Genomic DNA, 22,554 nt, shown 5'->3' on the forward strand with positions numbered 1-22,554 from the left:
CTGCTAGAGGATCAGTTGTGCACTCATCAGAAAAAATGACTTTCCCCCAATCGACATCTTCCTACGAACTGTAGTCTATCCACTACCTGTTCGCCGGACAAAGGTTCTTTGATACAAATACTGCAGGACCTGTTTGCACGATCCTTTAATCTTATGAGAGCAGTTTTCGATAGGGCCAGGAAATATGAGCCTCTCCCTAGTTCCCAGTTGACTGACAAAGCAGCAATGTGGGCCGCCCTGACCAATTCTTCATCCTGTCTCCATGTAGAGACTCGTGACCTTCTGGGTATTGGGCGTCTCGCTGCCGCACCGTTATCTCTAAATATAATCCATTTCCCTGCTGTGGAAGCATCAAACACGATAACGACGTCCTACCCCAGATGAACCAACATCGTTTTCAAAGAGAGCAATTTTTCGCTCGCGAACATCCAAATCAGCCATTTTGAAGCAGACCTATAACGTACGCCAATCGGCTGATATGTTTCTCTTAGCTGAAAACTACATAGACACCAGGTGGTGGTCGAAGTAAATAGAAATAAGTACATCCATTTTCAATATTTTTACTATGAACATTGGTCTATTTACAAATTAGCCTACTATGAAATGGAATCTTCTGAGCCGGCCGCGGTGGTCTAGCGGTTCTAGGCGCGCAGTCCGGAACTGCGCAACTGCTACGGTCGCAGGTTCGAATCCTGCCTCGGGCATGGATGTGTGTGATGTCCTTAGGTTAGTTAGGTTTAAGTAGTTCTGAGTTCTAGGGGACTGATGACCACAGATGTTAAGTCCCATAGTGCTCAGAGCCATCTGAATCTTCTGAAACAATTTGGAACTTAGAAAAGCCTACAACTGCACAATTTGCAGCGAATTAAGATTTAAAATAAGGGAAAAGACAACTGACTACAGTAAGGTTGGAGCGCTCGTCTTTTATGTTCGTAAACTGTTAACCTATTCACTTTTCATTCATTTATTTATTTACTTGATCTCATTTTGTTCGTTACTGTTCTTTGCATTTGTGTGGGGCGGACGTGACAAGACACCCGTTCAAGTTCATCGTTTATCCATGCACTCCGTTTCTTTGTTGTTTTTTTTTAATTATTATTAGACAGGGCAGCTAAACCTGTGACCGAACGCGCTGCTGAGCTATGGTGCCGTCTATCCACTAAGCCAATGAAAAGGCGTGAAACACTCGCCGTTGTAGTAATCCTACCGACGTGGGGTTCTTATATTTCAACCATGTCTACGTGCGCGAATAATGATTTTCCAAAGAAATGATATCACGAGTTAAACTAATATGAATCTCGACGTATATTGTAGCCAAACTGTAATATTGCTTCTGTTTGACGATGTAAACACCAAACTGAAGCTCCAAAGGCCGCTACAGTTCTGAACAGTGACACTTGTGAACTCGGGCATGCACAATACGCTGTACTTTGGACTGTAAAGTGTTGCGGCCGGGCAGTCTTTTCTCCTCTCATCGCACGACGCAGATCAGCACGGCACTCATCGCGGTGGCGGGAAGACGAGTGTGTCCCTGTCTGGCGGCTCGAGGCCTCGTGCAACGAATTATACCGTCCAGCTGTTGGCAGGCTCCAGTAAAGGCTCAAACAACCCGTCAAGACAAACCGTGCAGTTTCCCCGCAGTGATGTACTACACCAGCAGACAGACAGCTAACTGCAGATGTTTTGAGACAGAAAAGTGACTGTTGTCACATGCGTGAATATGCGGCACGAAATGTGCAGCTGCTTTTCAAAATGCGAGGCTTACAACCCACAGATCTGTGTGTTGGCCTTACAAGGACCCGTCAGGTCGCTTCGTTACTGGTGACTGGAATCTTGGGTCATTTGCCGCACTGTACCTACAAGCTACGTACCTTTTTACCTGTCAGTTAACTGTACCAACCGTGACGACAGTTAAAGATCAGTGTAGTGTAACATGGGTTATTCGTAAGCATAACCTACACTAGGTGGAAAAGTACCCCAAACACACGTTTTTCGTATTAAGTGCATTGTGCTGCCACCTACTGCCAGGTACTCCATGTCAGCGACCTCAGTAGTCATTAGACATCGTGAGAGAGCAGAATGGGACGCTCTGCGGAACTGAGCTTCGAACGTGGTCAGGTGATTCGGTGTCTCTTGTGTCATACGTCTGTAGGCGAGATTTCATGGTTGAGCGGCTGCTCATACGCGACACATCACGCCGAAAAATGCCAAACGATGCCTCGCTTGGTGAAAGGAGAGCAAACATTGGACGATTGTACATTGGAAAAACGTTTTGTGGAATGACGAATCACGAATGTGGCGATCCGATGGCAGGGGGTGGGTATGGCGAATGCCTGGCGAACGTCATTGCCAGCGTGTGTAGTGCCAACAGTAAAGTTCGGAAAGTTGGGTGGTGGTAGTGTTATGGTGTGGTCGTGTTTTTTATGGAGGGGTCTTGCACCCCTTGTTGTTTTGCGTGGCACTATACAGCGCAGACCTGTGTTGATCTTTTAAGCACCTTTTTGCTTCCCATTGTTGACGAGCAATTTGGGGATTGCGACTGCATCTTTCAACACGATCGAGCACCTGTTCATAATGCATGGCCTGTGACGGAGTGATTACACGACAATAACGTCCTTGTAATGGACTGGCCTGTACAGAGTCCTGACCTGAATTCTATAAAACACCTTTGGGATGTTTTGCAACGCCGAGCCTGGCCTCACCGACGGACATCGATACCTCTCCTCAGTGCAGCACTCCATGAAGAATAGGCTGCCATTCCCCAAGAAACTTTCCAGCACCTGAATGAACGTATGTCTGCGAGAGCGGAAGCTGTCATCAAGGCTAAGGGTGGGCCAACACCTTACTGAATTCCAGTGTTACCGATGGAGGGCGCCACAAACTTGTAAGTCATTTTCAGCCAGGTGTCCAGATACTTTTGATCACATAGTGTATGTTTCACTAAAGGCACTCACGCTGGCGAAAGATGGTCGTGTCTTTTATAAACATTTTATGTAATGGGAAAATTTCACTGTGCATACCCCGTTCCGTGCTCTGTGCGGTTGTTACCTATCCACTGACGTAACACTGCAGGGGCGAGTCGCGGTGTGGTGACTGCAGTAGCTGCAGCTGCACATTTATGCCTTTGCGGCGAACCTTCAAGGTGTCATGGAGACCCTAGAGAAAACAGACGCATTACAGTGCAAATGCTCAAGACAAATGAAGACTAAATCTTAGAACTTAGGTTCAGTTCGGTGTGGTCATGATGTAATTGAAGGTGTGAGTTGCCGACAACTGAATCTATGTTCACAATTGATGTGAATAGTTGAAACAATGCAGCTCATTGTCGCTGAAGACGTGCTCGTCATTGAGTAGCTGCAGTTTGTGAGACACTGTCTTACAGCATCACCCTGTCTGGAGATTAAGTCGAGAAGAATAAGTTCGCCCACAGCCGTGATACGGCGTAGCCGGACCACGAGGACGAAATAAACAGGCGACTGTGTTTGATGGAGAATAGTAAAAGGTAACTTGGACCACATTATACTGACAGATCCACCGCGAAGTGTTTCCACCAAGTCGCCACACGCCATACAAACACACGCGAAAGGAGAACACCACGAAGTGTTTTGCATATATTGCTTCGCACTTCAGGATGCTTCCTAAAAATCTGTTGTGTCCCCACAGCCTCTAGCTCTAGATGTACTAAAAAAAGACTCGCACACTCAGTATGTTACTTACTATGACATAATATCTCCTACCGTGAGATATTCTCTGTCTGTTCTCTGTATTAATGGTCCTCCAGGAGACTGCTGGCTACCCTCACATACACACTGAGGCTGAAATGTAGATGCATGGAAAGCTTGGGGGCCACTTGGAACACCTGTTCCAGATATCATTCCAGTCATGCATGAGTGAAACTTGGAAGACCTCCTGTGTATACTACCGAAACTTTTGTCAAAGCACACTTCAGCACTTCAATTAAACATGTCAGCAATCTCGCTGAAGTTACTTTCAACACTTTTTTTAGATATCATGAGAGCTTTCCTTATGTGATCAATCAGAACACCAGCTCCAGATAACATGTCCTTGAGCTGACAATATAAACACTCAGACAGTAAAATCGAAAGGATGAATTTTAAAGCGTTAAAAATATCAGGACCTCCATATACCAAGAAAGCCACATATGGCAACAACTCTCTTTTTTTTTGGGGGGGGGGAGGGTGTTTACATGGGTGCATTTGGAATGCTACATATGGATACCATGACAGCCTTCCTTTGCAGCAACTTGGAATATCTTTCCTAGATACAGTGGAACACTTCTTCCAGATACTTTGGAAACTGTCTTTAGAGGTATACTACAAACACCTTCTTGCCATGGCAATTTACTGCGTGTGGTGCTGCAGAGTAAGAGTAAAATGAGCTCTTGTATGAATATTGCCCGTTTCCTGACACAGTCATTGATGTTACTCGGTAATTACAGTCTCTGGTATCAGCCTACCATATTCTCGTCCTAGTCTTCCAATGTTCCCCCATGGAAGTGAAATTGCCCGGATGGTGCCCAGTAGCTAAGTTCCGATGTGTGATCTGGGGCAGGAGTGCGTCCAAGCACTGGGAATCCGGTTAGCTGAAGATCCCCCTGTGGGGGCCCTCAGCACAGATCGAGTCCCGCGGCGTGGGGCCGCTCCAGAGGGTGCTGCAGGAGCTGGGCGGCTGGCCCGCCGTGGAGGGCGACTCCTGGGACGAGGCGGGCTTCGACTGGCGGCAGAGCGTCTACCGCTTCCGCAGGGCCGGATTCAGCACTGACTACTTCATCAAGTTCTCGGTGGAGACCGACCACCGCAACTCAACGCAGCGCTGCATTTACGTGAGTACTAAAGTCCTGAGAATCAGTGTCTAGAGATGGGTACATAGAATTGTGTTGCCTGACAACCTGCCTAGCAGGTCATCTGTCGGTGTCTAGAGATAGTTACACAGAAATAGGATGCCTGACAACCAGTCTAGTAGATAATAAACTGTCTTTCTTGTAGGAGACGAAACCAACTATAAGATTCACGATTCTAATCATGTGAGTTATATGGGCAAGGCTTATGCACTGAATCGAAGCTACTGCCAATACCTTTTAGGTCAGGAAGGACGCTTTGATCATCCTGATATATGTAAATCAAGAAACGAAAGTGCATCATCCACATTGGTTTTTTGAATAGGACTTTTTTCCTCCTTTTCGTCAGGAATACGTCCCTACAGTTTGTTGGATTTATCGTGAACATTAATAAAACCAACTATATATATATATATATATATATATATATATATATATATATATATATATATATATATATATATATATATACTCCTGGAAATGGAAAAAAGAACACATTGACACCGGTGTGTCAGACCCACCATACTTGCTCCGGACACTGCGAGAGGGCTGTACAAGCAATGATCACACGCACGGCACAGCGGACACACCAGGAACCGCGGTGTTGGCCGTCGAATGGCGCTAGCTGCGCAGCATTTGTGCACCGCCGCCGTCAGTGTCAGCCAGTTTGCCGTGGCATACGGAGCTCCATCGCAGTCTTTAACACTGGTAGCATGCCGCGACAGCGTGGACGTGAACCGTATGTGCAGTTGACGGACTTTGAGCGAGGGCGTATAGTGGGCATGCGGGAGGCCGGGTGGACGTACCGCCGAATTGCTCAACACGTGGGGCGTGAGGTCTCCACAGTACATCGATGTTGTCGCCAGTGGTCGGCGGAAGGTGCACGTGCCCGTCGACCTGGGACCGGACTGCAGCGACGCACGGATGCACGCCAAGACCGTAGGATCCTACGCAGTGCCGTAGGGGACCGCACCGCCACTTCCCAGCAAATTAGGGACACTGTTGCTCCTGGGGTATCGGCGAGGACCATTCGCAACCGTCTCCATGAAGCTGGGCTACGGTCCCGCACACCGTTAGGCCGTCTTCCGCTCACGCCCCAACATCGTGCAGCCCGCCTCCAGTGGTGTCGCGACAGGCGTGAATGGAGGGACGAATGGAGACGTGTCGTCTTCAGCGATGAGAGTCGCTTCTGCCTTGGTGCCAATGATGGTCGTATGCGTGTTTGGCGTCGTGCAGGTGAGCGCCACAATCAGGACTGCATACGACCGAGGCACACAGGGCCAACACCCGGCATCATGGTGTGGGGAGCGATCTCCTACACTGGCCGTACACCACTGGTGATCGTCGAGGGGACACTGAATAGTGCACGGTACATCCAAACCGTCATCGAACCCATCGTTCTACCAGTCCTAGACCGGCAAGGGAACTTGCTGTTCCAACAGGACAATGCACGTCCGCATGTATCCCGTGCCACCCAACGTGCTCTAGAAGGTGTAAGTCAACTACCCTGGCCAGCAAGATCACCGGATCTGTCCCCCATTGAGCATGTTTGGGACTGGATGAAGCGTCGTCTCACGCGGTCTGCACGTCCTGCACGAACGCTGGTCCAACTGAGGCGCCAGGTGGAAATGGCATGGCAAGCCGTTTCACAGGACTACATCCAGCATCTCTACGATCGTCTCCATGGGAGAATAGCAGCCTGCATTGCTGCGAAAGGTGGATATACACTGTACTAGTGCCGACATTGTGCATGCTCTGTTGCCTGTGTCTATGTGCCTGTGGTTCTGTCAGTGTGATCATGTGATGTATCTGACCCCAGGAATGTGTCAATAAAGTTTCCCCTTCCTGGGACAATGAATTCACGGTGTTCTTATTTCAATTTCCAGGAGTGTATATATATATATATATATATATATATATATATATATATATATATATATATGTGTGTGTGTGTGTGTGTGTGTGTGTGTGTGTGTGTGTGTGTGTGTTGTGGTGTTACATACTTTCTTAACTTAAACTGAGTGTAATGGCTGCTTCAGTTTTTCAGATACATTCAATATAAATGTACAGTACATGAATTGTCTTGCAATTTGCGTAATAGTGGTGAATGTATGCCTACAGTTAGTTGCTGTAGTTGAAGGAAATACTACTGGACTGTGATTGTGAAATAAATTATAAACTCTTCAGCTTAATTAGAAAAAAATCCAACATAAACACTCAGACAGTAAAACTGAAAGGATGAATTTTCAAGCATTAAAAATTTCAAGCTGCCCATGCTGCTACACATCGCAAATCTGATAATTCAACACAACTATAAGGGAAAAAGGTTTCTTTGAGTAAAAAATTACTTTTAATGGTGCACACATAATAATTTTTCTATAAATAATACAGAATCAGTAGTTATAAGGAACAAAGCAAAAAACCTTAATTAAGAGAAAAGTCAAATTCAGTACTGAGGTAAATTAAATAAGGAACTGAAACCAAATCGAAATAGTTCAGGACATTCCATCAGTGTCATTCTTCCTCTCTGTATTTCTTTTTCTTTGCATTACTCCCCCTCCCCCTTATTCTCTCTCTCTCTCTCTCTCTCTCTCTCTCTCTCTCTCTCACGTGTGTGTATTTGTGTGTGTGTGTGTGTTTCATTGCAGCCCATCCTTGTGTTTCTCACCTACTTCAGTGTCTCTTTACATATCCCATCTTTCCTTGTCTTCCTTCCCCTAACTCTCCCTCTGACTCTATTATTCATTCATTGATTCTCGGAGCTATACTTTATCTCTTTCCTTATCTCACACTTCTCGTCTTTCTATCTAGCTCCTTCTGCCATTTTCTGGCTTCACCTTCCTCTTTTCCCTTTCTTCACTGTCTGTCAACCTCACTCTTTCCCTCTCGGTATTTGCTCTCTCTCACACAGTATGTTTTTCACTCCTCTTTCTTTCACGTCACTGTGTGTGCGCGTGTGTATGTGTGTGTGTGTGTGTGTGTGTGTGTGTGTGTGACGTCTTCTCTCAGCTTATGCCTCTCATCCTCACCTCCTCACTCTCTATCTAATTTTTCTTCTGTCTTTCCATCTCTCTGATTTCCTTTCTCTAAACATCCCTCTTCTCTTTTTGTAGCACACTCTGTGTCTGACCCAGAATTTGTACATTAACCCCCCCCCCACCCTCACTTTATAGCCCTATGTATCTTTCACTCGCCCTCTCAGTCTCTTCCCCTCTCTCATTTTCCCTTTGCCTCCTTCTTTTCGTCACGGTCTGCGTTTCCTCCTCCCTCGTCATCTTGCTCACTATGTCTAATTCATCCTTTTCCTCTCTGTCTTTTTTCTATTGCTCTTCCTATGCTACTTTCTTTACTCAAATCTGCGTCTTTAGATCTCTCCCTCCCTCTCACTATCTTGTACTTTCTTATTCTCAGTTTCTCTCTTTCTTTTTATTTTTTCTCTGTCTCTCTTTCACTCACCATCTCTTTTTCTCTCTCACTGTCTGCTACTCTCCTGCTTGTTTTCACAGTCTCTCACCTTCCCTCTCTCTCACTCTCTCCCTCTCGTCCCCCTTCTTTGTTTCTTGCTCTGACTCAGCCTGTCTCGTCTCTCTCAGTTTAATACTGCTCTTTACTTTCTCTCACATGGCCTCTCTGTCCCTTGCTTGATCACCCTCTCTGTCCCTCTCACATTTTGTACCTTTCTCACTGTACACTTGCTTTATAGTTTTCTGTCAGCGTCTGTCACTCTTTCTCTCTCTGGATCTTTCGTTCACTCCTTCTCGATCTCTGTCACCTTCTCTCTCCCACTATTCCCCTTCTTTCTGTATCTGTGACAGGAGCTAATACTTCCCTCACTCTTCTGCAGCTGGACCGGGCATCGCCAGGACTAAGTCACGAGTTCCTTCTGAGGCCTCCCCCAAACAAGCAGGTGGATGCGTATTACAAGTACCAGGTGGACCTAGCAGTTCTGCTGGGTGGTGACAGAGTGCGCGCACAGCGTGAGCTCAGGCAGTCCCTCGAGTTCGAGAGACATCTGGCCATAGTGAGTATATGGTACGGTGAGTGAGGAGAGTACAGTTTCCATCACTGTCGTGCCAACTCTCGCTTAATCCTCGATATAACATTGGTTCTAAGAGTTGTCATAAACTTCAAAGTTGGAATATAATATGTTTGAAAAATATAGTAACATCGTAAGTTGAGTCCTTACATGTGAACCTCCAGCCATGTCATTCTTTGTTGTAGAAACGTAGATACTGAATTTGAGCGCCGTATAGAAACCGAAGCACTAAAGGAACTGGTATAGGCATGTGTATTCAAATACAAAGTAAACAGGCAGAATACGTCGCTGCAGTTGGCAACGCCTATATAAGACAACAAGTATCTGATGCAGTTGTTAGATCGGCTAATGCTGCTACAATGGCATGTTAAGGGGCTCCGGAACGCCCTATACTTGCAATGTTAAAATAACGCTTATAAATTACATCTTTGCTCACAAAGTATTTGAGGTAGGAAGTGGAACATTTTACAGATTATTTATTGGAATATGGGCTACAACTTAACACAGGGATTTTACAAAATTTTAGTTCAGTTATTAAAGATGATTTTTTTCAATTGTAATGAAAATTCACAACATTTTTTTGCAATTTTTTATTTATATATTCAAAAATATACAGTTTTTTGGAAAAAGGCTGTGTTAAATTATGCAGAAGGTACTGTGTAACATTTACTGAAAGTTTGAAACAAATATGTTTGGAAAATCCTTAGAAAACATGTAATTAGTATGAGAAAATAAAAGTATTGGGAATCGAGCGACAAAGATTGGATTAACTTTTTAGTGCATTCCAGGTCCATAGGATGGATTATCTTCATCCTCTGCAAACTACTCCTCCAGCTTCCTCTTGTTCCTCCTCCTGTTTACTCTTGCTTGTATTTCTAGACTCTTTACAGCCCTGTCTGCAGCCCGAAGGCGTTCCTTGTCTAAAGCAAGCATCGCTCGTACCATGTTAGAACCTATCTTCATTCCCATATTTCTAAATACCTTGCACCTTACAATGTTACCATCATTGAAAGTCGCAACAGCATCATACACACCAAAGTGAAGTGTTTCTATTCCAACAAATACAGTCTTGGGGATTCTCGACCATATAACACTATTTACACTTTCATTGGGGTTTTGAGTTTTTCCGCGAATACACTTTTTCAACGGTTCAGGTGCTGCTAAGTCTCTGAAAATAGGTTTTATCACCTCCATTATTGCATGAGGCAGACTATGCTTATGAGTGTACACTTCACCAGTTAGTAGTCCTTTGTTATATTTACACCAACTGTCTTCTTCTTTGGGACACAAGCTATGTTGAGGATTTTCATTGGTTGAAGAAGTATGAAAAAAAGAGCCCAAACAGCCTTCTTCATTTCGTCGACACTTTGTGTATTTTGCCTAATAGCCATTCCATAGTAGTTTTGTATCTTGTCAATTACACTGTCGGTTAACCTTCCCTTCCCATCCAACCCTTTACCATCACTGAGTTTTTGTTTTTTGTACGAAGCTTTCAGTCGCCGAAGTCTTGTTCCCATTCGCTTCTGTACGTGTCCAATACACTCAAATATCTGCACTACAACATCATCACCATAGGGCTTCAGTCCTTGAACATGTTTGAAACTTTTAGAATCACCGTCACCAAGGTAATTAACATATCGCACTTTATCACACGCCTCAGAACGCTGGAATATACTAGCAACACCAGCCACTTCCATTCCTCCACTACTGCCACTATAGTTAGCTTTGCAATTATTTTCATGTGTACCTTTATATTTTTGTGGATATCTACAATACTTTGATATTACTGCTACATCTAAAACTTTCCCTGTATACATACTGGTGGCAGATACTACACCATGAAGAGATGTGTGTCCCCGTTTATGCCAGGTACCATCGAACGCTGCAATCAAATCTCTGTTACCATTATTTTCCATTACTGCCTCTTCCACAGCGTTCTTCATAGATTCTATACAGACATCTTCTACTTTAGACCCTATTAATTTATTATAGGTCGTAAACTTGGTTGGGGGATTTGGAAGATTCATGACGCCACAGAAAATTGCACCTGCAGTAGCACCCTTACCAATTGAACGCAAGGAATAAACAAATCTAATGTTGTGTTCGTAGATTTTGCTACCATTTTCTTCAGTTGCAGTTACTGCAACACTGTTCCAAAAGGTGGTCATGTATGAAAACTTATCACATTTCAGTTGTATTTCACTAGTAAGTCCTACGTGCTTTATTATGGAGAGTTTCAGACCAACTTCACTACAATGAATACATCTTACACAGTTTGAAAAAATTCCTTTGAGAACCGACATATCAAATATTTCATTCACATCCGATTCGCCCATAAAACATTCATAGTTTTCACTCATTGAACCAAGCTTCTTCTGTGAAGTATTTTCTTTCCCACTTTGACTGCTATGGGCAGGTGTACTTGAGAGGTTAGGTTCACTCACTTGGTTATCGTCTTTATTGTTTACAGTAATAACACATACCTTTGGCTTTCCAACATTTCTCCTTTTCTTAAAAGCCTTCAGAGGATTTCTAATGACTTTACTTTTACTCATTATTATACTTCAACAAAACAGAGACTCAAGAAACTGAATTAATTACGAATATTTTCGAGATAACGACAGAGTAAATAAACATGAAACAATCGACAATCACACCAGCGATATATATTGAACCATCACAGGTTAGCCACAACACATACTTTATCTCACATCACTAAAATGTACCTGATGAACACGGACGTTAATAATAACACCATTTGACAGCAGTTTAACAGCGCCACAGTGGGTCACGCCCATGTTGAACATATTTCAAAAAAAAAAATTAAAAATAGTTGTAGTCTTCGGAATTGAATAAATTATATATCTATTAAAAGGTAATAGTCTGCAGATTCAGAAAACGCAAAAAAGTAAAATTTGAACTTTTCATGATTTTGAGCCATTCCGGAACCCCTTAACAAGATTTAATTGAGTTTGAACGTGGTCTTATAGTCGGTGTGTGACCAATGGGTCCCAACATCTCTGAGGTAGCAATGAACTGGGTATTTTCCCGTACGACCATTTCACGAGTGTACTATGAATATCAGGAACCCGGCAAAACATCAAATCTCCGACATTTCTGAGGCCAGAAAAAGATTCTGCAAGAACGGGACCAATGACGACTGAAGACAGAAGTGCAATCTTAGCGCAAAATACTACAGATTTCAATGCTGGGCCATCAACAAGTGTCTCCGTGCGCACCATTCGACGAAACATCATCGATATGCGCTTTGGGAGCCGAAGGCCCACTCATGTACCCTTGATGACGCCACAACTCAAAGCTTTACGCCTCGCCTGGCCCGTGAACACCGATAATGGGCTGTTGAAGACTGGAAAAATGTTGCCTGGGTGGACGAGTCTCGTTTCAAATTGTATTGAGCGGATGGACGTGTACGGGTATGGCGACAACCTCATGAATCTGTGGACCCTGCATGTCAGCATGGTGTAGGGCGTGTGTAGTTGGAGTGATATAGGACTCCAGTTACGACTCTGACAGGTGACACGTACGATAGCATCCTGTCTGATCACCTGCATCCATTCATGTCCATTGTGCATTCCAATGGACGTGGGCAATTCCAGCAGGACAATGCGGCATTCCACACGTCCAGAATTGCTACAGAATGGCTCCATGAACACTTTTATGAGTTTAAACACTTTCGCTGGCCACCAAACTCCACAGACATGAAAATTATTGAGTGTATCTGGGATGCTTTGTAACGTGCTGTTCAGAAGAGGTCTCCCTGTCTCACTCCCTTCTCAATCACTGCTTCACTTTCATGCCCTCGACGTACCTGCTGTGTGGTTTCTGTAAAAGTTCTAAACAGCCCATCGCTCCCTGGATTGTACCTCTGCTGCCTACAGAATTTCAAAGATAGTGTTCAAGTCAACATTGTCAAAAGTTTTCTCTACGTCTACAAATGATATAAACGTACATTTTCCTTTCAGTAACCTATCTTCTAAGGTAGGTCGAAGGGTAAGTATTGCCTCGCGTGTTCCTACATTTCTTTAGTATCTCAACTGATCTCAATGCGGTCTTTTTTGTTTCTACCAGTTTTGGCATCCTTCTATAAAGAAGTCGTGTTAGTATTTTGCAACCATGACGTATTAAACTAATAGTTCTATACTATTCACACCTATTAGCAAGAGCTTTGTTGGAATTGGAATAATACATTCTTTTTTAGAAGTGTGAGAGTATTGCGCCTGTCTCAATGAAACTTGCACACTACATAGCTGGGTTTCCTAAGGCTGTCAGTAGGTCTGACGGAATGTCGTCTACTGCTGGAGCCTTGTTTCGACTTACGACTTTCAGTGCTCCGTCAAATTCTTTTCGCAATATCATAACTTCCATCTCACCTTTATTTACGTCCTCTTACATTTCCACAAAATTGCCTGCAAGTTCATCCCGCATGTGTATACCCTCTATATACTCGTTCCACCTTTCAGCTTTCCCTTCTTTGCTTAGGACTGGTTTTCCATCTGAGATCTCGTTATTCATACCACTGCTTCTCTTTTCTGCAAAGGCCTCTTTAATTTTCTTGTAGACAGTATCTCTCTTTCCCCTAATGATATGTGCTTATAAATCCTTAGTTTTCTCCTCTAGCCGTTCCTGCTTAGCCATTTTGCACTTTCTTTCAATCTTATCTTTTAGACGTTTGTATTTCCTTTCGCCACCTTCATTTGCTGCATTTTTGTATTTTCTCCTTTCATTAATTAATTACTATTTCGCCCCTCAAAACTACCTATTCGCCTTCCATTGTATTCCTTTCCCCTCTTCCACTCAATCGTTCCCTAAAGCTCCCTCTAAAACTCCGAACAACCTTTGGTTCTTTAAACTTATCCAGGTCCCATATCGTTAATTTTCTATCTTTTTTCAATTTCTTTAGTTTTAATTTAGAGTTCATGACCAATAGGCCCATATTGTGGTCACAGTCCACATCTGCCCCCGGAAATATCTTACAATTTAAAATCCAGTTGTGAAATATCTGTCTTAGCATCACAATTGAGTCTGAAACCTTCCAGTGTCTCAGGTCTCTTCCACACATACAGCTTTCTTCCATAAATCTTAAACCAAGTGTTAGCGATGATTAAATTATGTTCTGTGCAAAATTCTAGAAGGTGGTTTCCTCTTTCCATCATCCTATTATTTTTCCTTCTCTTCCTTTCGCTTCTATCGAATTTCAACCCTTCATCACAGTTAAATTTTCATCTCCCTTAACTATTTGAATAATTTATTTTGTCTGATGGTACATTTCTTCAATCTCTTCATCACTTACGGAGCTAGTTGGAATATAAGCTAGCACTATCATGGCAGTTGTGGGCTTTGTGTCTTTTTTGGCTACAATAATGCGTTCACTATGCAGTTCATAGTAGCTTACCAGCATTCTTATTTTTCATTCAGTATTAAGGGCATTGCTGCACCACCCCTATTTGATTTTGTATTTATAGCTCTGTATTCGCCTGACCAGACGTCCTGTTCCTCTTGCCACCAAACTTCACTAATGCCCACTAAATCTACCTACTACTGACCCATTTCCCTGGCTAAATTTTATAATCTACGTACAAAATTAAAGGATCCAATATTCCACACTCCGATCTGTACAATGCCAGTTTTGGTTCTCTTGGTGACAACGTCCTCCTGTGTAGTCCTGGTGTTCCGAATGAGGAGGCTAATTTAAATCCGAAATATTGTACTAAAGATAATGCTGTCATCATCTAACCATACAGGAGAGCTGAATGTGCTCGGGAAATATTATGTTTGTAGTGTTCTCTTGCTTCAGCCGTTTGCAGTACCAGCATAGCAAGGCCATTTTGGTTCATGTTATAAGGCCAGGGTAGTCACTCATGCTGGCTGTTGCCCCTGCAATCACTGAAAAAGCTGCTGCCTCTCTTCAGGAACCACATGTTTGCCAGACCTCTCAACAGTTACCTCTTCAATGTGGTTGCGCCTACAGTACATCTATCTTTGTCGCTGATGCACGCAAACCAACCAACAAGGGCGAGATCTATCGTTCATGAGGAGGTCGGGGTCACCAACGTCTTACACTATTTTTAATGCGAGCACTACCTTCCTTGTCTCCCACTGTTACGGTTCCCTCTAGGTTCTTATACATACTGCATACTACTCATCGTTCTCCATAGTTTTCTTCCCTTTTTCTCAGAATTTCGAACATCTTGCACCATTTTGCATTGCTGAACGCCTTTTTCAGGTCAACATATTCTACGAACGTGTCTTGATTTTCTTTTTTTTTCGTTCTTGCTTCCATTATCAAACACGACGTCAAAACTGCCTGTCTCGTGCCTTTACCTCTCATAAAGCCCAACTGATAATCATCTAACAGATCTTCAGTTTTCTTTTCCATTCTTCTCTATACTATTCTCGTCAGCAACTTGGAGACGTGATGTGTTACGGGGACTGTGCGGTAATTCTCGCACTTGTCGGGTCTTACTATCTTCTTAATTGTGTGGCAGATGTTTTTCCGAAAGTCTGATGGTATTTCGCCAGTCTCATATACTGTACACGCCAACGTGAATAGTCGTTATGTTCCTACTTCCCTTAATTTTTCTATTTCTGATAGTAATAGCAAATGACTTGTTCAGGATTCACAAGTGGGGGAGATATATATGGAATTACCTGGAGACACGGAAAGATAACAGCTGGGTTACGTCATGGTGAGAGGGAAACTCCTAAACTAGATATAGCAGTGCATGGCGTACCCAGGAGGAGACGCAGATTCAGTTCAAAATTTAATAACGAGGAAGAGTAGACTGAAGTGGACAAACGACGATGTATGTTTTAAGTTTTTTGATGCTGCAGATACTGTGATAATGAATATTACAGTAACTAGTTCAACTAAAGAGAAATGGACATCCGTCAGAAATTGGACAGACACTTATTGGCACAAGGAAGGAAACTACGAATAAACAACAAGTTTACTGTTACCAATTTTTTTATTTCCACAATGCGTTTCCATGGTTGGAACCTCAGTGGTAAGGCGTGTATTAATATGGCATGAGTGTGTTGTGTTAAGACTGTGGGGTAATCAGTGGCGGCATCTCCATTGGTCACAGGCTCCTTTCTCTGTCGTAATACGTCACATACACACCGTCGCATCTAGTTACTAGACGATATCTTTGCGTACAAAGTGTGGTAGTGTGTATTTAATGTGCATATAGACGTGAGAGCAATATTGATGCATTTTAAGCAGCAAGATAGTTATGCAGTAGTGCTATTATGGAACCAACTATTACAAATTTAGAAATGCGCTGAGCCTGTCGAACTTTCGTCGAAAACGGGTGCTGCTTAACCTAATAATTTCTGTCAGTACCGCCAACACGCAAGCTCTATGCAGAGAGTTTAAATGTTGGAATATTTACTTCGAAGCTACACTGTGCTGGCAAAGGGTGAGAACTCTTACATAAAATACAAATTAATTATGCTCGAATTTTCGTAGAGCTCTTGCATATTACGATAAGCTCGCAAGGTGTGTGCACTTTAATAAGTAATACAGACGATTATGTGCTGCAGTGTTTAATTTGAAGCTTCATTTTGCTTGAGAAACGTGAGGAATTTCAGATATAACACCATAAATAATAAACAATTTCTATTAAAAATTTTTATTTTCGGGTTATCGACCCTGTCTTCGTCTCTGAAGATGTCACATCTCTGAGTGACTGTATCTGCTTATCTCATGAGTGTGTGTGTGTATATATATATATATATATATATATATATATATATATATATATATATATATATATATATATGCCGGTCTGCAGTTCAAGTGATATGTCATAATAAAACACCTTCTTCCCTTCTCAAATCGACGGGATGTAAGGTCTTCCTTCCAAAAACCAGACACCTTCTTCCTAACATTCTTTCCGTTCGTCTTTACAGTATGTTGCGTGAGTCACATCCTTTATTGCAAGAAGGTGTTATTTAATTTTTGATTAAAGGAAACCTTTTAGAGAACTTAGCACCATATTTCTGATTTCTAAATATTGCAATCTTTGTCAGAAGTTGTTTTGTATATAACCTCTAGTAGACCTGATTTACTTGTAATAAAAGTGATAATAGTGATTGATTACATTATGCTTAAGATGTGCTATATTTATTCATCTTTAACCGGTGCTTGAGAACAATTTAGAAGTGAAACTATTTAATTTAAGGGTGTACTGAGGCTTACGTCAAAAATAGGCGAGCTAATTACATTCAGACTGTCTGTTTCTTCGTATGCTTGAGCGCTTAGCGATGTATTTTAGCTAACACGTATTTTTTTGCAGTTATAAGCCTGGTTAGGTTAGTTTTACAATACCGACCTCATTTTGGCCGTCTCTAAAAAGTCAACTGTTTTTTGTAATTATTCTAGAACAGAAATAACATTATAGACAATCATGTTTTAGGCACTCATTTGATAGCTATGTGTGTATGTGGAAAATAACGGTATGATACTTGATGTGAACATGGGAACGATTTCAGTTGTAGACGTACTTTTGCAGACAGTTTGGACTTGGAAAGAGTATTTTGATACTCGACAACTGTCATAGTTGCAGAAAATGCTCAGCTCTTATTTGAAATTGTTTAGGCATGGAAATTGCGTTGGAGTGCTTACTTAACAGTTCACAATCATAGATAGTTCCTAATATCCTGACTGTGTGTGATGTGGAAATTAAAATTACAGCATTCGACACAAACATTGAAATTTTTTGCACTGCATACGTATTTTTGCAGACATTTAGGAATCTTGTGGCATTTGACAAGCACCATAGATGAGGATAATAATGAATTTGATGCCCTTTTGTGTCATATACCACATGTGTAGCATAGATCGAACCTTGAAATTTTTACCAGTTCCGACATCTCCTGGTGATAGTAAGTTACTCATGGCACAAAGATCAAACAATTAACGTTTTTACTAATGGTGTCACCTGTTGGTGACAGTAAGCAACTGAGACATGAAACAGCAGTTGCTTTTATTTTGCGTTTTGAGGGTTTTCAGAATGTCATTTAAAGAAAACTCATTTTCGATAACTATGCATTACTAATTGGTTAAATACATTTTGTAATTTTTGATTCTTAATTATTTTTAGAGTGTATGTTAAATACTCTTTCCAGTATTCCAAAATGTGTGATATATAGCTTGGAATGAAATTTAGTGATGTAACTCGTGAACCAATCCCTAAACTGTTTTTTTAAGTCAGCAATGCAAATGTAGTTTCTCATGTTACACAGTTCAGATACTTTGACATATTTTTTGATAAGTATTTGGAAAACTTTTGGCCATATAGAGACAGATTATAATTGGCTCTTTCATTTTAATAATGACTAAAATACTAGACTCTGATAGGAGGAGAGGAGAGGTAGGTCTGTGATCTGTTTTTTGATGAATAATTGATGCCATTTGGATGCTTTTGAGCACAGGTGATATGAGGCTAAGTTGTAATTGACTCGTATAGGAGAAGAAAAGAGAGAGAGTTATGTTGTTTCTTATAAATAATTCAAATAATTGGGAAGCTTTTGAGCATAACCCAGAGGTGGACAACTGGCTCTTTAATTTTAATGGTATCAATGCTAGGCTATGATAAATGGTGAAGGGAGGGAGGTAGTTACATTATTCAGCGTGTGTGTGCACTATTTTCTATAAATAATATACATCTTTGAATGTGGAACCATTTTTAGGTGCCATTTTAATATATTGTGTTTGAAATACAGAGTTTGTGTGAGTACATAACTATCTTTGACCTTCAAGTTGAGGTTATGTAATTTTTTCTGCCTATCTGGCACATCATTTTAATGCTATGGTCTAATTGATAGGATACAAGGCTGAGGACTAAGGGAAGGAGTTTTAGTTATTCCTCAGCACAGTTGGATAAATTCCACGACCTTGTATTTTTTCAGTGGTTATTCGTTATAATTCTGTGCTATGAATGGCTGCTGATAAGGAACAGAGGGGGAGGAGGAGAGGGTTTTTGATTTCTGTTAACACCATTGGCTTAGTTACATGAACTTCAATTATTGATTGGTGCTTTAATTTCTCATACTGGTCAATGACTGGTTGGAGACAATAATTACTGCACTGTGATTGGTTGGAGATGGGGGAGGGGAGAGGGTGTTTAATTTCCCACTTACACAGTTATCCTATTTCCTCCATCTTGGAATCTTGATTGATTGTTTATTTTCAGTACTGCCCTATGATTGGTTGCTGCTAAAAGGGGGAGAAAGGGAGAGGACTGGCTTCCCACTGATCGGGATGATGATATCACTGATGACATCAGTAAGTCATTGACTTTGGTCACATGTTGTTAACGAAATATGGCAGACTGTCCCAATGTAACATGCCAAAATGTCGCAATGTAAAGAAAGTGTTGTGGAATTAGCATAGCATTACTACTCATAGTATTTTAGGTTCACAGCCGTAATGAAGGTTAGCCTGTTCACAGAGTGTGACGATGCTAACGATATAGGAAGGTGACTCAACTTCTAAGAACGAGATGAGCCCAGTTAACATAGGAACACAATATAGCAACCATGGACTACTGTGGTTTGTAACTAACATCCACTCCAAAGAAAATGGGATGTATACAGTCACCCAGTAGTATTTTACATAATTTAAGTTTAGTTATGTAAAAATTGGTAATGTTGACTTGTACTGTTGTAAATAGTCACAGTCCTACAGATAAGTCAAATCCGCATTCTTGTCGGCATCTTCTAGGAATTGAGAGTTGCGTGCTGGCCACAATTTGTTCCCTAACTGTTCTGAAGTGCTTATGCACAATATTTTTCATAGGAAAGTTCGCAAGGACATGGAATTTGTAAACCTAGCAATAACACTGGAAAATGTTTCAGTAATTATTGTTCCATACCATTTTAGCGAATGTAAATATGTTTATTAAACATCTCAAGTTATAGAAATCGACCTATGAACCATCCCGACTCTTCTTTTAGTAGTCCTCCAAATCACCTTTCAGTTTACTCGCGCATTTGCTAAGATGGTGGTGGAACACTTGCTCTATGCAAAGTAACACCATCATCTCTGAGGCAAAGACCCCTCAAATTAATGTAGCAACAAAGATTAACAGCCTTAATAACTCGTGGTTTGGCCGCCAGGCTAGCCGAAGTCTGTGCACAGCTGGTGTGTATGGCCCTCTTTTGCCGCTTAAGCCGGTCAGCACTCTGCTGAAGCCTTCCCTATCTCCATGCCCCATTCGACCCACTATGGTGACCTCCCATCTTCCTATGACCAAATCGACTTCTGCAGCGTCTGTTTCAGAACTATGCTCCGAACATCAGACTTTCTGATTAGTGGTCCATCACATTGCACTTTCACTTAAACACACTAACTCCTTGCCAGCCTCCTTGAGTATGCTACCAGATCTTAAAATCGACATGATCCGATGTTTTGGCTCTCCTACTATCCGCCAGGAAAGACGCTGTTGTTACCGAGTCACACTGAAAACTGACGCCAAGGTTAGTAACTATTGCCCTATGTAGGCATCATACCATATACGACGCCCTTGCGTCTGGGCCTGTGACGCCGTCCCTGGTAGAAGACTGGTGCCAACGATGTACTGCAGTCGGAGCCTATCCTCGGACCACCAAGGAGCATGTGGTTAAATTTAACGAGACCCTGATAGTCGCTGATATGTCTGATTTCTAGAACAGTCTTTATAGGAGAGAAATTGCTCCTTGTTTGGCAGGCAACTTGTTTAATAGAGACAAGGGTTTTCCTCTTAGAAGGGCGTTCTTTCTGGCATCTGGCCTAGCGCCTACGTAAGTAACAGACGGAACTGAACAGGTAGATACAAAGAGTCATGGTTAAGGCCAGACAGATGCAGTCTGATCCAGTGGCTGTCTGCAAGTAGTTACTACTGTGGCCAAAAGCTGCCAGCATCTTATTGACTGTAGAGGGATCAAGAAAAATGTACACACTCTTTGGCAGTCATTATTAACGGAACAAAGTGACATACCGTTAAAATTCTTCCACAGGGGGAAAGTCGTTTTGCGTGTCCAAAGTGACTCCAGCAGCAGCCAAACATCGCCGATGCCGTTGAACTGTTGGCCGAACTACGGCTGTCAGTGCCCACAAAGGGTACCTCGGTGGTTTCTCGTAGCTCGTTCAGTGTAGCTGACTTGGTGTTGATAAACTTTATTTTTCAAGGTCCTCCATAAGTGGAAGTCACGAGGTGTGAGGTCTGGAGACCGTGGTGGGCAGTCAGCAGCTCCTATTCGACCTCTGCATCGTCCAGGAAGATTTTCATCAAAGTAGGCTCTTACATCTCTGTGGTAGTGAGACGAGCGCCATCTTGTTGTGGGTAAAATCTTTCATTTCCAAACATGTCGCGGGTTATAGGTAAAACGGATGTTTGCAGCATATGGAGATCCACCAGTTACGGTAACTTCGAAGAAGAATGGGTCAATCAGGCAATATGATGAGAGACTACACCACACAGTAACACACAGTAGATGTACATGTTTGTCCAAGTGAACATGAGGATTTTCAGGAGCCCAGCACACGCAGCTGTGGTGGTTTACAGTACCATTCAGCTCAAATTACAGCTCGTCAGGTTACATAGCCATCCCTGCAAACCGGTCATCCTCGCGGGTCATGCCTTCAAACCACTCTCACTACACCATCCTTCAATCCTGGTCGTCCCCATTCATAGCGTGCAGCGATCTTGGAAGTACACTTTCCACTTTGCAGCCTTCAGAATTGGTCGTACGCTTGATCGGCTTACGCCTCTTCCGTGTACGCCCTGCTTCACAGGTTTCTGAGGTGATCTAGTAGTGTGTTGCATCACAGCAGCGCTGGAGGCTGGACTTGTGGATGTTGTTGGTCGACGAAACCTTTCCTGAACAGTACCGTCAGCTTCAAATTTATCCCGAATACGATATACTGTTGTATGTGTTTGTGGCTGAGACCTAAACCTCCAGATTTCAGACACTGTGATCGATACCAAACGTTGTATGTCTACAGAGTATCAACCAGAACTCCGTACTGTGTGCTGTCGTCCAGTAGAACGGGCGTAAACGTTAATTAAAAGTGACACCAGAACTACCAGAGCACAGGAAAGCATAACTGTGAGTGACTAATGTGTGTATCTTTTGTGGGGAAGTTGGTAGAGCGTTAGATCCTCGTACCAAGATTCCTGGATTCATACCCAAAAGATGACAACAATTATTTTTTATTGCATTCTGCTTCAAAGTGTTATACGGGACTATTAATAGTTCCTCACGTGTGGTGAAATTGTTTCTTTACCCTCATGTTCCGATTATTTATGTTTCTTCTGTGAAACTACAAATGTACGAGCTGCTTCATCACGAGTGGTGTCGCTTCTGTCGCACATGTCCGACGGAACATCACATCACATCACAAATGTGCTCTACAGGTTTCCTACGTTCAGTCAATGAAGCGAAAGCAGACTGCCAAAAGAACATTGCTACAAACTCCGAAAAGTCCTTTTACATTTCAGGAAAATGGTTTCCCACACAACAATTTCAAGCTTAAACAGTAAAGAAAATTGTCATCAGTGGGGTTTGAATGCAGGACCTCACCCTCTACGCACTCACCCGCGCGAGATCTACAAAGCAATTATTCACAGAAGCGCTTTTTCTGTCCTCCGTCGTC

The 22,554-nt window shown here is 42.4% G+C and overlaps 2 protein-coding genes across 4 annotated transcripts in view; one reads left to right on the forward strand and one right to left on the reverse strand.

The window, feature by feature from the left end:
- LOC124554054 (neprilysin-2-like) overlaps nt 1-22,554 on the forward strand; it is a 245,614-nt gene that overhangs the window by 127,304 nt on the left and 95,756 nt on the right. For all 3 annotated transcript variants that reach the window (XM_047128089.1, XM_047128091.1, XM_047128090.1), the window contains 2 exons: nt 4,632-4,843; nt 8,703-8,879. In XM_047128089.1, the coding sequence (XP_046984045.1) occupies nt 4,632-4,843; nt 8,703-8,879 (389 nt within the window). The remainder of the gene's footprint in view (nt 1-4,631; nt 4,844-8,702; nt 8,880-22,554) is intronic.
- The window catches only part of LOC124554056 (zinc finger protein 729-like), a 294,084-nt gene that overhangs the window by 13,709 nt on the left and 257,821 nt on the right, over nt 1-22,554 (reverse strand). The window lies entirely within an intron of this gene.

This window comes from Schistocerca americana, chromosome 11 (assembly GCF_021461395.2).
Source record: "Schistocerca americana isolate TAMUIC-IGC-003095 chromosome 11, iqSchAmer2.1, whole genome shotgun sequence".
NCBI lineage: Eukaryota > Metazoa > Arthropoda > Insecta > Orthoptera > Acrididae > Schistocerca > Schistocerca americana.